Raw genomic sequence first — 16,781 nt, forward strand, 5'->3', positions numbered from 1 at the left:
TTTTTTTTTTTTAAGATTTTATTTATTTATTTGACAGTAATAGAGAGATAGCGAGAGCAGGAACACGAGCAGGGGGAGTGGGAGAGGGAAGGCAGGCTTCCTGCTGAGTAGGGAGCCTGATGTGGGGCTTGATTCCAGGACCTGAGCCTGAGCTGAAGGCAGACACTTAATGACTGAGCCACCCGGGTACTCTGGGAATTTGTATTTTTGTTCCTTTTTATTTTGTAAAGAGTGTCTGGGAGAATTCCAGAGCCTAAAAGAATAAAATACTAAATAAGTAAATACGTGAATTCTCCAGCCTGGAGAAATCATCTTATCTAAGGTTGGTAGTTATGCTGGTCCCTCCTTTCTCCCCAGGTGATGACAAAACAGTTTTTGAGTGAGATATTCTCTTCAGTGCAAGATTTCTTTTTTAATTTTATATTGCCATAAAAATTCTTTTTAGGGGGATGACTTACATATAGGCTTTGGGGGGCAGTAATAGAGTTGAAAAGGAAAACAATTTTAAAGATTTTATTTATTCGAGAGAGACAGAGAATGAAAGAGTGTACAAGCTCAGGGAGAGAGACAGAGGGAGAAGCATGCTCCCCGCTGAGCAGGGAGCCCAGTTGTAGGGCTTCATCCCAGGACCCTGGAATCATGACTTGAGCCAAAGGCAGACACTTAACTGAGTCACCCAGGCGCCCCAGAGTTGAAAGGAAAATCCTAAGTTAGAGAACATGAATTCCTTCAGAAGACATTTGAAAATTTATTTTGTGTCAGGAAGTGTAACTTGGCTGTGGATTTAAAAGGTGATTAAAGTGCTGCTCTCTGTTCTTATACTTCTGCTCATACTCTAGTGGGAACAGTAGGTAAGTAAGGAAACAGTGGGTTGCTGCAGATGAAACCTTGGTAACACACAGAGGTAATTACCCTATCTTAGGATGCTTCCTGGAGGAGATGGGGATAGATACCTGACTGGAGTTCTGAAAAAGGAGAAAGTTAGTAAAATGAAAGTGGAGGTGGTTCCAGACAGCGTGCAACATGGAAGACACCTGGAGAGACGAGAGGGAGCTGAGTACATTGGGTAGTCTAGAATTTAGTGTACCTGAAGTGGCTTTCTGGTAAGGAGAAGATTGGATGCTTTTTGTGCTGCACTGAGGAGTTTTTACTTTATTCTGCAAGCTATGAGCAGTCATTTTAAGATCTTAAGTAGGGGTGAGACATTACCTTGTTTTAACCTGAGCTTAATTAAATGGTTTTAAAAATTACAAATATAAAAATATAAGTTTGTCTTGACATGGTGGAAGACTTGATGAAAATTTAAAGAATCAAAATCACACTCCACTATCTCAGTTCATTTCTTGTCTGCTGAAGGCTTTTATTTAGCCCAGGTGTTAGCAAACTTTTTTGGTCTCAGGGCTCCTTTATACTCTTAAACGTCAAGTACTTAATTCCATGTACAACCTTAATTCTCTTTTGACATGTTTCATAACATAGTTATAGGTTCCAGGGATTAAGTGTAGACATCTTTGGTGGTGGGAGACATTATTCTACTTTACCACCATAATTTACTTAACCTCTTTTTAGAATGATTGATTGAGCAAGGCAGAGGGAGACAGAATCCCAAGCAGACTCCACACTGGACATGTAGCCTGATGAGGGGCTTGATCCCATACCCTGAGATCATGACTTGAGCTGATATCAAGAGTTGGACACTTAACCGACTGAGCCACCCAGGTGCCCCTACTTACCCTACCTTTTAAAAAGAGAGGAATTTTTAGGCATAAGTTTCAGGTCTGACTTGGTTTCCAAACTTAATTCTTATCTCTAGATTGAAAATTTTCTTTTGAATACATACCTTTCTGTTTAACTTTTTCAAAAGGTAATCTAAGCCACTGTTTTCTGATATTCTGATAGCCATTTTCTTACTGACGAGGATTCCTCTCAATGCCTTTTGTATTTTCCATTTACCTAAGCTTGAGAAGAGGCAAAAAAAAAAATTTTAAAGAGTAAAAAACAAAGGTTACCATGTCGTGGTCATTGTTTAATGCAGAGAAAGAGGGCGTCTGGAAACAGTTACAGAGTTGTGACCTTGGATGGTTTTAAAAATTTTGTTTTGGGTCACTTGTTCCATTTTAGAAAATCTTTATTAAACTAAAATTTAATGGTGTTATGTTTTTCTGTATCTTGTTTCTGGTGCCTTCTGGCCACTCTTGGGTTAATAGGGGGATATGTCATCTGATCTGTCAATTTATATAATTTTTTTTTTTTTCAGTTTCCTTAATGGTGTGAGAAGAAATATAACTTAAGGAAGAATAGTGATTTTTTTAGGTTTGGTAAAGAAAGAGTTCTTCAGGATAGAATAAACCCAAATTGTGACACCTTTTTGTTCTGCTATTTGCATAGTTTTGTAGACGGAAATAGATGAACATACTTGCAGTCTAAGCATTGGGATGCTATATTAATCATTGCTCTGTAGGGGAAACCCCTGGAGATTTCCTCATCTGTAAAATGGATATGATAAATTTTCTGTTTTAGGGTAGGGTTGTGAGCTGTAGCCTGCAGGCTCGTGAGCTAAGAATGGTTTTTACATTTTTGAATAGTTTTGAAAAGTTATTTTGTGACATATGAATGTAAATGATTTGACATGTACATTTCAGTGTCCACGAATAAAACTTGATTCGTATACAGCCATACCCATTCACTTACGTATTGTCTAAGGGCAATTTTGCACCATAGTGTCAGAGTTAAGTAGCTGTACCAGATGCCTTTTATGGCCTGCAAAGTCTAAAATGTTTACTATCAGGACTTTTACAGAAAAAGTTTGTTGATCCTGCCTGAGGGTCCTGAACACTGACTAGTTCTTATATGCTCTTGAAGCTGTTTCCCCAGATTGCTTATTAAGTGGTTAAAAATTAAATGGTCAACGACTATCTAAAGGGCCATTATGATGTCTACTACTAGAGATAAACATTGATATGTAATTTATTTTCATTTATTTCTGAAGAAATGTGCTACTGTTGAAAGGCAGGTGTATTCATTTGCTAGGGCTTCCATAAAATACCACAGACCAGGTGGCTTAAACAACAGAAATTTATTTTCCCACAACTGTGGAGGCTAGAGGCCCAACACCAAGGTGTTGGCAGTTTTGGTTTCTCCTGAGGTCTCTCTTCTTGGCTTGTAGACAGTTTCTTTATTGCTGTGTCCTCACATGGCCTTTTTTCTATGCATGTGTATCTCTGGTATCTTCCTCTTTTTATAAGAGTACTAGTCATATTTGATAAAGGCCCTGCCATTATGAATTTAATTACCTCATTAATAGCCCTGTCATCAAATTTAGTACTCAACATTCTAAAGTACTTGGAGTTAGGGCTTTAACATGAATTTTGGGAGACAGAGTTCAGTCCATGACACCAAAGGATTTCTTTCTTTCTTTCTTTTTTTCTCAAGATTTTATTTTCTTTATTTGACAGACAGAGATCACAAGTAGGCAGAGAGGCAGGCAGAGAGAAAGGGGGAAGCAGGCTCCCTCCCGAGCAGAGAGCCCGACGTGGGGCTCGATCCCAGGACCCCAAGATCATGACCTGATCCGAAGGCAGAGGATTTAGCTCACTGAGCCACTCAGGTGCCCCAGGATTGATTGATTGATTGATCGATTGATTTCTTTCTAAGATTTAAAAAATTAATTTGAGAGGGTATGTGCACATGTTGGGGGGCGTTGGGGACAGAGGGAGAAGGAGAAGCAAATTTCCACTGAGTGGGGAGCCTGAAGCGGGGCTCAATCATAGGATCCCAAGATCATGGCCTGAGCTGAAGGCAGATACTTAACCTACTCAGCCACTCAGGTGACCCAGTACCAAGGAATTTCTAATGGAAGCTTCATTTAATCATCAGGTAAAATTTGAGGATGTACTACATGACAGGCACTGTTAGAGATAATGTGTGGTGAACAGGACAGATAAGGTTTGCATTTTTGGAACTGATGGTGTAGTGGGGGAAGATAGATAATAAAAAAGGAAACAAGTAAAAATATGATTTCTGGGGCTCCTGGGTGGCTTAAATGATTAAGCATCTGCCTTCGGCTCAGGGGTCCTGGGATTGAGCCCCACATTGGGGGGAGCCTGTTTCTCCCTCTCCCTCTACTACTCCCCCTGCTTGTGCTCTCTCACTCTCTGTCAAATAAATAAAATAAAATGATTTCAGAGAGTGGTAAGTGCTATGAAGGAAATTAAACAGTGTAAAGTGCTGTCAGTGACTGGTATGGAGGGTGGGGTAATGCTGTGTTAGGTAAGGATGGTCGTGTAAGTGTTTTTGGAAAAGGTGACTTTAGGGACCAGGTCTTGATGACTATCAGGATTGGTATAGACAAGGATCAGAAGAATAACTGAACAGGTTAGGGAGCCTTATGAGTTAAATTGCAGAGGTTGATAAGGACCAAATCATGAAGGGCCTTGTGGAGATTATGGAAAAGATTTTGGTTTTCTTTTGCACAAGGAATAAAATATACTGGAGGTATTTTAGCGGGGATAATTGGTATGATTTTTCTATTTGAAAGAACACTTTGTATAGACTGCAGGTTTGAGAATAGAAACAAGGAGACCCATTAGGGGATTATCAAAACCCATTAGGGGATTATCTTCTTGGTTAGAGATACCGATAACCTGGCCTAAGAAGTGATAGAGAAAAGGAAAAGAATTTGAGAGGTATTTTGGAGGTAAAATCTGTAGCATTTGCTAATGGGTTGGATATAGGAATTTGGGATAAGGGAGAAATATCTTTAGCAATAATGTGTAATACTGTCCACTAAGGCTAGTAAATCTGTGTATTTAGCAAATTGATTGCTGTATCAGCAAGTTGGAGAATATAACTTGGAAAGTTAAAGCCTTAAATCATTAAGTAGGAAAACATAAGGCAAATACACAGTGGTTTGGTTTAATTCAGTGTCCCAGCTGACAGGCTTACAACTATTTGAAAATAGGGAATGTAGGAAATTCATAGGGAATTCATAGTTTGCCAGAAAGTGTGCCTTTGGGACAAATAACTTGTCTGGAACTAAAAAGCCCTGGACACTCTTACAAAAAAATAAATGTCAGGTTTGATGGAATGACTATGAATGCCATTAAGTGATTTTCTTTAGAGCTAAAGCTCTTTATTGCAAGGTAAATATTTTTAAAGTGGAGCAGCCCTTAGGTGAAAGTTGGTATGATATGTTAACATAATGATAGGTAAAGATGAACTACCTAGATGAACTAGGTTAAGACTGTCTTTTTGGGAATTTAAACATTCTCTACCAAGAATTTGAACTCAGTAGGGGAGTCAGAGTTGTGAGATCTGGATCTGATTTTTTTTTTTTCAAAGACTGTTTATTTATTTGACAGAGAGAGAGATCACAAGTACACAGAGAGGCAGGCAGAGAGAGAGGGGGAAGCAGGCTCCCTGCTGAGCAGGGAGCCCAGTGTGGGGCTTGATCCTAGGACCTTGAGATCATGACCTTGAGCTGAAGGCAGGGGCTCAACCCACTGAGCCACCCAGGTTCCCCTGGATCTGATTTTTGCTATATATTTTTGTGGTTAGATCTCCACCTCTGAGGCTCAGGTCCTCTGTCCATAAGATAGGCATCTAATAGAAGACATTCAGGGACATAGTAATTCAGAAATCTGAAAAATAGAATGTACAAAAGTAAGACTAATATAATAATAGTAACCTTCTTTATTTCAAGATGACCGAGTTTTGTTTTCCTTTCCTTGTGAAGAGTTAGAAATTAAAGGATTTAGTAGTGTTATTTTCTTATTTAGGGAGAATATAGCAATTCTAAAAGCATTTGCAAAGGACAGCTCTTTGAGAATCACTTAAAAAACTTGCTTGTGGAAAGAGATTTTATTTATTTTTTTTCCTTTTTTTTTTTTTTAAGATTTTATTTATTTGACAGAGATCACAAGTGGTCAGAGAGGCAAGCAGAGAGAGAGAGAGAGAGAGAGAGAGAGAGAGGAGGAGGAAGCAGGCTCCCCGCGGAGCAGAGAGCCCGATGTAGGACTCGATCCCAGGACCCTGAGATCATGACCTGAGCTGAAGGCAGAGGCTTAACCCACTGAGTCACCCAGGTGTCCCAGAAAGGGATTATATTATGACAGTCCAAAGTTTGTCACATGGCATTAGCAAACAGTAGCTTATATTCGTGAGACATGTAACTCAGCTATCCACATACTGTTGATACGCGATATTTGGAAATGTTAAAACTAAAAATCATTTTCGGTGATTTGTCTCTATAAAGGTCTGGCTTAAGAGAGCTGTATGTGATAAACAGGCTATACTATATACAAGAATTATATGTATAAAATAGTTTAACTCCTTTATTACATTAAAAATGTGACTTTGGAGTTGTCATTTTATGATGAGTCTTTTAATTCTGTCATTGTGTATGTATGAGGGATGAGACCACTACTCATGTAAAATCAATGTAAAAAAAATGTAAAAATGTAAAAATACCACATCAACAGAATGAAGGAATAAAACATGCACATCACAAATGATGCAGAAAAAGCATCTGACAAAATTCAGTGCCCTCTCATGATAAAAACACTCGGTAAAATAGGAACAGAAGGAAACCTTCATAGAAGTCATATGGAAAAAAAACCCCCAAAGCAAACATCATACTCAATAGTAAAGACTGAAAACTCTTCCTCTAAGATCAGAATTTTGTACTTCATGTATCTGTTCTAAGATAAATTTAATAAATTTAAAGATTAACAAATAATGAAATTAATCCCAAGCTCTGAATATAGTGTTTTATTACCAAAAGCATTAAGTATAAGCACCTTTTAAAAATTTCCAAGGATTTGGAACATAGCAAGAAATTAAGTATTCCTTGTGCATTTTAATACAGTGTCCTTCTTTATCTTTTTTAAAAAATTTTCCTTATTTGTTCATGAGAGACAGAGGGAGTAGAGGCAGATGGAGAAGCAAGCTCCCCGGGAAGCAAGGAGCCGGATGCGGGACTGGATTCCAGGACCACGGGATCATGATCTGAGCTGAAGGCAGATGCTCACTTGACTGAGCCACCCAGGCGCCCCATCCTTCTTTATCTCTTAAAATCTTTTTTTGATGTAAAGTCTGTTCTGTCTAGTATCAGTACAGCCATTCCTGCACTCTATTGGTTGGTGTTTGTGAAATATCTTTTCCTATCCTTTCACTTTCAGCCTGTTTGTGCTATTTTCTATATACGCAGTAGCTTTTTTTGTTCCTTCCTGCATTCCTGTTTGTGTTTGTTGATTAACAACAACAAAAACATGCAGTGATTTGCAGTGCATTGTTTAAATTCCTTAATGTTGGGGATGCCTAGATGGCTTAGTCGGTTAGGTGGCTGCTTTCGGCTCAGGTCATGACCCCAGGGTCCTGGGATCAAGTTCTGCATTGGGCTTCTTGCTCAGTGGGGAGTCTGTTTCTCCCTTTGCCTGCAGCTTTACCTGCTTGTACTCTTTCTCTCTCTGACAAATAAGTAAATAAAACCTTTTAAAAAAAAGTACAGTAGTACTAGCTGTTAAACTAACAATAGTTTTTTTCCTTTAAATGTATTAGTTTCTTGGGACATGGGTGGCTCAGTCAGTTGGGCATCTGGCTGTTGATTTTGGCTCAGGTCATGATCCTTGGGGTCCTGGGATTGAGCCCTGCACTGGGCTCCATGCTCAGTGGGGAGTCTCCTTGCGGATTCTCTCCCTCTCTTCTTTGTCCCTCGCACTCACAAGCATGTGTGCTCGCTTGCTCTCTCTCTCTCTCTCAAATCAACCTTAAAAGAATGTATTAGTCTCTTAAATCACATAGAAAATGAATACAGTTACAAACCATTTATAATTATTTATAATTCTTTATTTCTCTGTATAGTTTCAGAGTATTGTCTAGTTCCTTTTCATTTTACCTTGTAGAATTCCCTTGAGCATTTCTTGCAGGGCAGGTCTAGTGATCACAGACCACTTCAGCTTTGTTTATTTGCATATGTCTTGATTTCTCCCTCACTTCTGGAGGGTAGTTTTGCTGGATGTAGGATTATAGGCTGACGGTTTTTAAGAGGAGGTAATTAAGAGGACATGACCAGTAGCTGACCTGTATGCTGAACCTGGGCATTTGGAGGTTTCTCACCCCCTCTTATGTTCTTAAACTTTTCATGATTTCTGGAAGACCTTTGAGGGTCTCTTCATTTTACTACTTCTTTAATTTCTGTCTTTTGGTTTGCATAAGGTCTTATCTATATCCAAGTTTGCTTATTTTTTGTTCTGCAATTCTGTTATGCCCATCTAATGACTTTTGTTATTATACTTTTTAATACCATAATTTCTGTTGGATTTTTTCTAATTTGTCTCTATTGATATTTTCTGATGTGACATTATTGTTTTTATTTACTTATTTAAGTAATCTCTAAACCCAGTGTCAGGCTCAAACTCATGACCCAGGAGATCAAGAGTCAGGTGCTCCTCCACCTGAGCTCGCTGATGTGACTTCGTTATCGTGCCTTCCTTCACTTCTTTAGTCATAATTTCCTTTAGTTGTATGAGCATATTTATAATGGCTACAGTATAGTCTTTATTTGATAAATCTGACATCTAGTCTTTCTCACATATTTTCTGTTGCCTATTTTTTTCCCCCTCGTGTAGTAGTGACAAGAACTTTGGAGACTTAGTTTTTTACCTTTTCCTTGTGTTGAGAACTTTGAAGATTTACCCTTTTAGCAACTCTCAAAGATACAATACAGTTTTATTAACTATAGTTAATATCTGTACATTATATCCCCAGGACTGTACCTTTTGATCACCTTTGTTACCCATTTTTTTTCTCTTTCTTCCCCATTAGTGGATATACTTTCCGGTTTCTTTGCATGCCTCCTAACTTTTTATTGGATACTGGACCTTTTAGATAATGTAGCAACTCTAGGTACTGGACCCCCTCTTCCAGTGTTTGCTCTTTGCTTGTTAACTTGCCATGTTAACGGATTAGTGACGGATTGTTAGTTCGAGTCTTTCCCCGTTAGTGTTCAGCTTCTGATATTGTTGCTCAGGGAGGTATATTTTTGGATATGCCCATAAGGGTTGGGTTCTCTTTTTTTCTGTGTCCCTGAACACACTCAGCTGTTAAAAACTTCATTAATTGCCAGCCAGTTACCCTAATGATTTTAAGAATGCCCTGGACTATTATGGTTCTGCAGACTAATCCCATCAAATTCCAGCTCCTTTGAAGGAATGGTTTCTGGGTTTTAGTGTTTAATTCTTGTTAGACCCCAGGAGAACTCCTACCAGTAATCTTATTCCCTCGTTGTCTTTTGCAAACCAACCTGCCTAGAGTTCGGTTTTTTCTTTTCCTATTTTTGGAGGCGGGGGGCCGCAGAGGGAGAGGAGAGAGAGAATTACCTTAAGCAGGATCCATGCCCAGTGCAAAGTCTGAGGTGGAACTGAATCTCACAACCCTAAGATCATTCCCTGAGCTGAAATGAAGAATTCTATGCTGAGGACGCCTGCATGGGTAAGTTAAGCATCTGCCTTCAGCTCGGGTCATGATCCCAGGGTCCTGAGATCGAGTCCCATATTGGACATATTTGTATATCTTGCTCAGCAGGGAGCCTGTGCTGCTCCCCTGCTGTGTGCCCCCCTTCTGACAAATAAAATCATTAAAAAAGAAAAAAAGTTGATGCTTGACTGACAGAGCCACCCAGGTACCCCTAGTTTAGTCTATATCTTGATTCTGCTCCAATATTCCCACTGTTTTTAGAATGCCTTTAGACTTCTTCACCCTGCCTTGCAAATAAAGTTAATAAGCCTTTTGGGAAGAGATTAGGCATACCTGCCCACCCACTTCCTGCTTCTTTCCCCCAGCCAAAAGGTGGGCTCTGGAGATAAGGGGATGGACAATGACAAGTTCCTTTCTGAGTAGTAGCTGCACTCTGAGATGGGTGCTTGGTGGGCCAGTGGGCATTGGTCTTGGGTCCTCTCAGCTTGCTTCTCCTGGTGTAGGACCTCCACCTCATGAGCTGGGTCAGGAATGATCAGTGCCCTGGTATTGTCAGCATAACATGGTCAAGTAGCAGTTGCCTCAATTCTCTACGTAGGGCTAGTAGGAGGAAGAGCGCCCCTACTTGTAAACTGTTTATCTGGGATTAGCCTTGACAATAGGTACCAGAGGTAGAATGAGAAATACTGATGTCCTCCTATTCCTCCTGACCTCATCTGGGTGCTGGAAGCCAAGGGACCCTTTATTTTTGACTGTAGGAGTCAAGTAGATTCTCTGCTCCTCTGAGTTGGGGGGGGCGGGGGAGGAAGAGAGACATCTTGGTTCGGAGACCATTGACTTTTTGCTTCTCTTACTGAATTTTCATAGGTAATCTTGAATGTTTCTTTATTTGCTGTTTACCTTTAGGTAAACTTTAGGACTGTTTCCAGAGGCTTTTAATGCTTTGTTTTAGTTTTTATCATTTTTATTGGGGAGCATGTTAGCAGAGCTGCTCACAATGTCATGCCAGAAGTCATTCTCTTGTTCTTACTGTTGTTGTTTTTTTTTTTTTTTAAATATTTTATTTGTTTATTTGACAGAGAGCTAGAGAGAGAGCACAAGTAAGCAGAGCGGCAGGGAGAGGGGGAGAGAGAGAAGCAGGCTCTCTGCTGAGCAGGGAGCGGGATGCGGAACTCCATCCCAGGACCCTGGAATCATGACCCGAGCCAAAGGCAACTGCTCAACCAACTGAGCCACCCGGGCGCCCCTGTTCTTACTGTTTTTTATTTTAACCATTCTGATTAAGCTTGTGGCCATAGCTCATTTTGGTTTTAATTTGCATTTTCCTGACGGCTAATGATATTGAACATCTTTTCTTGTGATTATTTGCCATTCGTATATCTTCTGGCCTGTTCCTGTCATTTGTCCATTTTCTAGTTGGTTGGAGTGTTTTTTTGTACTGTTGGATTTTTGAGTTCTTTATAGTTTATTTATTTATTTTTTTAGCTTTTATTTATTTATTGACACACAGAGAGAGAGAGATCACAAGTAGGCAGAGAGGCAGGCAGAGAGAGGGGGGAAGCAGTCTCCCTGCTGAGCAGAGAGCCCGATGTGGGGCTTGATCCCAGGACCCTGAGATCATGACCCGAGCCGAAGGCAGAGGCTTAACCCACTGAGCCACCCGGGCGCCCCCTTTATATAGTTTAGATAATAGTTGTTGGATATGAGATTTATAAATATTTTCTCTCATTCTACAACTTATCTGTTCAACTTCTTAAGAGGGCTTCACAGAAAAGTTAATTTTGATGCCGTCCAATTTATTTTTTTTCCTATTATGGGTCTTTTGGTAGCTCTAGATTATGAAGGTTTTCTCCTGTGTTTTTTTTTTTAAATAAAATATGCTTCTGCATTTTATATTTAAGGGCATTATCAGGGAACCTGGGTGGCTCAGTTGGTTAAGCCTCTGCCTTCAGCTCAGTTCATGATCTCCAGATCCTGGAATCAAGCCCCATGTCAGGCTCCCAGCTCAGCGGGGTGTCTGCTTCTCCCTCTCCCTCTCCCTGCTTGTGTTTTTCTCTGTCTCTGTATCTCTCTCAAATGAATAAATAAAATCTTTTAAAAAAGAAAAAAAGGCCATTATCCATTTTGAGCTAACTTTTGTATAACGTGAGGTTTAAGTTGAAGGCCTCTCTCTTTTCTTTTTTCTTTTTTTTTTTTGTGGGGGTGGGGGTGGCTCTCAATATTTGTTGATAAGGCTGTCCTTCCATTAAATTGCTTTTGCGGGGATGCCGGGTGGCTCAGTCAGTTAAGCATCTGCCTTCAGCTCAGGTCATGATCCCCAGGTCTTAGGATCGAGTCCCACATCGGGCTCGTTCCTCAGTGGGGAGCCTGCTTCTCCCTCTGCCTGCTGCTCCTTCTACTTGTGTGTATTCACGCTCTGTTTCTCTGACAAATAAATAACAATTATAAAAAAAATAAATAAATTGCTTTTGCATATCTTTAAAAATAAGAGTTAGGTGTATTTGTGTGTCTACATTTTGGATCTCTTGTTTTGTTCCATCAGTCTTTTCCTCTGCCATTATCAAACTGTCTTGACTGCTGTAGCTGTATAATAGGCCTTCATTTTAGATAGAGGGATTTTTCTCACTTTATTGTTTTTCAAGGTTGTTTTTGGTAGACCCTGTGCCTTTCATATAGATTTGAGAGTAAGCTTGCCATTATCTTGTTTTGATAGGAGTTGCATTTAAGTCTATAGAAAATTTGGGGAGAATTGATATCTTTATTAAGTCTTCCAGTCTATGAATATGGTATGTTGCTGTTTTTGTTCATCGACATTTTGTAATTTTTGGCAAACAGATTCTGTACGTACTTTAAGTGTATACTTGAGTATTTAATTTTGTTGGGAGTAATTTTAAATGGTTATTTTTCTAAGTCTCAGTTTCCACATGTTTATTTAAAAGTGATTGATATTTGAATGTTGATATTCTGTAAGCATTGCAGAACTATTTTATTAGTCCCAGTTTTTGTAGATCTTCATTAGCATTTTAAGGTTTACTTGAAGCATTTTACCCTTTTACCCTATTGTGGTGTATTAATTTTTCCTGTAGTAATCAAATATTATGGGATGCAGGCTGTTATCCATTGATAAATTTTTTCATGATTTTTTCCTAGTTGATTCTGTTGGGTTTTTAGCTAAGGCATCATATAATCTGTAAGTAGTTAAGAGTTTTTTAATCCTCATTTTCACTTCTTATATAATTATCTGAAACCGCCAGGACAGAGTTAAATAATGGTGAGGAAGGACACCTTTACCTTAACTGTAATTTTACCTTAGACCTTAGTATCAATGCTTTTGATTTCAAAGCATTGCATCCAGGAGCAATTCATTTTATCTATAGTAGAATGCAAATTAACTAAAATGTATAGTACATTACAGTTGTTGAGTGTTTTAGGATTGGGAGGCTTTTGTTAAATCTTTAGCAACCTGAAGGCTGACATAATGCTTTCTTCTTCAATAATCTTATTATTGAAACTAAAACGTTGTGGTACTTTGTATATACAAAGTAGTGAATAGAACTAAAATTTTTTGATTGAAGATTTTACAGTGCCTTATTTTGTTTATTCTTTTACTTGTAAATTTAGAAAGCGTGCTGATAGGAATGTATATTGATCTCTCAGGCCTTTCCTGGAAATTGATTTTCTTCTTTTTATTTTAAGATGACTCCTTTACAAATTCTTTCAGAAAACTTATTTCTTATTTGCTTTGCTTTTTCTGAGTTGCAGATTACAAAACAATTCTAACTAATAGAATATTCCATTAATATTCTCATAAATGAACAACACTCCTCCATATAAAGCTCCTGCTTATGAGAAGTTTGGTGTGGTCATATTTCAAGGCTGCTTTGCAGAAAGCTTTATTTTACTGGCTACAGTTTGAGAATAAAGATTCTGATCTGTAGTTTACTTGCCACATAAGCCAAATGACTTTAGGGTTCAAATTTTTTTTTTTTGGTAATATTTTTATTTATTTATTTGACAGACAGAGATCACAAGTAGGCAGAGAGGCAGGCAGAGAGAGAAGGAGGGGAAGCAGGCTCCCTGCCAAGCAGAGAGTCCAATGCGGGGTTTGATCCCAGAACCCTGGGATCATGACCCGAGCTGAAGGCAGAGGCTTTAACCCACTGAGCCACCCAGGTGCCCCAAGGGTTCAAGTTTTTATCTCTTTTCCCCTAGTCTTAATCTTTTGGGTAGTAGAAAAAACGTGAACATTATGAGGGCCAGAAAGACATGGGTGTAAATTCAAGCAGCTCCTCTTTATTTTTATTGAGTAATGGCCTTGAATAAATTAATCTGCCAAATTTTAGTTTCCCCATTTATAAAATGGGGGATAAAACACCTCAGGGCGGTGGCTGTATATTAGGATTATGTGAGATACCGCATGTAAATTCTCTGGTACAGAATTTAATTTTGTGCAGTTGTTGATCCATAGTAAATGTTAGCTTCCTTTCCCCTGAAACATAATGATAAGGTATGAAATAGTTTTGTGAGCTGTATATAAATAAGTGTAAGTTATTAGCATTGCTTTCTCTTTTAGAATTGGGCATTAATAGCATAGTTTATAATCTCAGTATTATTAATATGCTTGCTGAGGCCATTATGTGATAGGCACATGCTAAGGTTTGGAGATCCTTAAAGATTTGTGTTTGTTCTTGATCCAGAAACTTTGAAAGCCCTTGGAGAAGTCCTGCAGCAAATTCACATGATTGTATGAAACAAACAGTTGGCTGATTTTTAGTCTAATTTGAATTCTAGGGCTGATTCTTAGTCTTAGTGTGTATATATGTGTGTGTGTGTGTGTGTGTGTGTGTATATAAAAACACCAAATACCCATTTTACCCTCATTTTATGCTATCCAGGCCCTCCCACTTTGCCTTACTCCTCCTTTCCTCCAGGAAGAACTTTGAATCTCATGGGCTTTTATGCATAACGCATACCCTGGCTTCTTCTGTTTATGTTTCTAGTTGGATTGGCTGTGATAATGACCTTATTAGTATGTGACTACGTGTCTAAGTTAAGCTTTTGTACTGTGAGTTTAAGAGGTAGAGGGCCAAAGACGTGAAATAACTGAACTCCAAGGACTTACTACAGCCAAATTTAGAGGTAGAGTGATGATTTCTGAGAGTTTTACCACTTAAGAACATTTAAATGTTATCTGTCAAATATTCATTAAACATTTAGTGATAGCACTTTCTGGGAACTTAAGGAGTGTAAAAGAAGTATGCTTCAGTCCTGAGTTTCTGGCCTTCCAGGTTAGTCTAGTTAGAATTCAAAACAACTCAAATATTGAAATGTCAGACAGTTAAGGAACTTAAATGCAAAACATTACCAATAATATGTGCTATGAAAGTCAGAGACTTTGTCCTGTTTATTTCCTCCAGAGTATGGTGAATTTTGGTTTTCTCACCTGAAAAGTAGATAATTCAAATATACCCTTTGAGGTCATTGTGATGTTTAAATGAGACTGGGTATGTAAGACCCAGCTATTATGCATAAAATCCACAAATTCTTTCTGCAGTTTGGCCTGGTTTTAGTTGAAAAAGTGATGTATTGTAAATTGGTATATTTGAAGTAGTAATGGCATATTGTAAAATGATATATTGTAAAAAAAAAAAATGCAGGCAGAACAAAATGAAAAGTTTTCTCACTTCAGACCTTAGAAGTGAGAACTTCGGTACCAAGAGCACAGTTTTGTATACTTTCTAGTAATTATTCTGTGTATGTATACAATTATACTTTTATAACTTTTGGGAACAGTATACATGTTGTCTTGTATCCTGATTTTTTAAAAAATTGATTTTGACCATCTTTCCTGTTAGCAAATATAGATATTTTATACATTGTTTTATTCTTTTTTTTTTTTTTTTAAGATTTTATTGTTTTATTTGACAGAAGGAGAGACAGTGAGAGAGGGAACACAAGCTGGGGGGAGTGGAAGAGGGAGAAGCAGTCTTCTCCCTGAGTAGGGAGCCTGATGCGGGGCTGGATCCCATGATCCTGGGGTCATGACCTGAGCCAAAGACAGAGGCTTAACTGACAGAACCACCCAGGTGCCCCATGAATTCTCCACTCGCCTGAGCAAAGGGAGAGGGAATAGCAGGCTCCCTGCGAAGCAGGGAGTCCCAGGACTCTGGGATCATGACTTGAGCTGAAGGCAGATGCTTAACTGACTGAGCCACCCAGGCTCCCTGTTGCATTATTTTTAATGATTGCTGGGTATTCTATTGTTTGAGTGTATTATAATATAACCTATGTCTTCCCCCAGCACTCATTTAATGTGTTTATTTAAAATCTATTAATTTACAACTTTCTTCTCCTTAGGGTCAACTCACTATCCAGAAAGTCCATACTCCCAGAAGGGACAGAAAGAAAGACCTCTTTGTAAGAAAGGCTTGGGTATCCCATGAACCAGACAGCAGAAAACCGATTGGGGTGCAGCAGGACTCCAGAGCCAGATATAAGGCTCAGAAAAGGACACCAACTGGATGGTACAAGGAGAGGTGATAATGACAGTCACCAAGGAAGTTTGGAACCTGTTTTAGATGCATCTGTTCTTTCTTCTCATCACAAAAAAGTAAGTTAAAGGGAAGGATGATAAATAAAACAGCATTTATGGGAATGTGTTTGGAGGAAAGATACTTAGGAAAAGAAAAACTATGGGGACATTGCTGGAGAGAGGATGGGGATTCGAAAAGGAATATTGAGCACATTTGTAAATTTTTGTTCAGGATGAATTAGAGTCTCATTTTAAAATTAACTAGATATTATTTGATGTTATAGTTAATCCTTTTCTGCTGACCCTAAAATCATACTTAACTGCTTTATCTTGTTTGAGAAGGGAAATGGGTTTTTGTAGTTACTATTTAATCTTTATAATTCAGCCATGTTTTAGTTATGATATTATCTTTTGTATTTTTGGAGAAATTCTAACTCTGTGCTGGAACTACTTCTCCAGATATAGTTTATCTCCAGTGTCTACCTTGGGAGTCATTAGAATTCTGGGAACAGAAGGCAGATTTTAATCTTTGCTTTTACTTCCCAGAGAAAAGAGCAGCCTTTAAATTATTTAAGCAGCTATGCCTAGAGAGCAAAGATATAAGTATCTGTGAATAGCATCAGAAAGTCATTGTTTTATCCATTTTGTTACGTGCTTTGTATCCTTGGAATTCCATAGCATGTGTTCACTGTTGTGGCTCTAGTACAGTGTTTACCAAACTGTAGTTTTCCATTAGTGGTTGTGAAATTGATTTTGGTACTATAAGTAGTATTTA

General features: G+C 38.6%; 1 protein-coding gene across 3 annotated transcripts in view; it reads left to right on the plus strand.

Moving 5' to 3' along the window:
* The window catches only part of ADIPOR2 (adiponectin receptor 2), a 98,416-nt gene that overhangs the window by 36,864 nt on the left and 44,771 nt on the right, over positions 1 to 16,781 (plus strand). For 2 of the 3 annotated variants that reach the window (XM_032844514.1, XM_032844513.1), the window contains exon 2: positions 15,832 to 16,084. In XM_032844514.1, the coding sequence (XP_032700405.1) occupies positions 15,914 to 16,084 (171 nt within the window). In that variant the 5' untranslated portion in view covers positions 15,832 to 15,913. The remainder of the gene's footprint in view (positions 1 to 15,831; positions 16,085 to 16,781) is intronic. The other variant, XM_032844515.1, reaches the window with a different exon arrangement.

The sequence above is a fragment of the Lontra canadensis genome, unplaced genomic scaffold (assembly GCF_010015895.1).
Source record: "Lontra canadensis isolate GAN:19392208 unplaced genomic scaffold, GSC_riverotter_1.0 scaffold153, whole genome shotgun sequence".
Lineage (NCBI taxonomy): Eukaryota > Metazoa > Chordata > Mammalia > Carnivora > Mustelidae > Lontra > Lontra canadensis.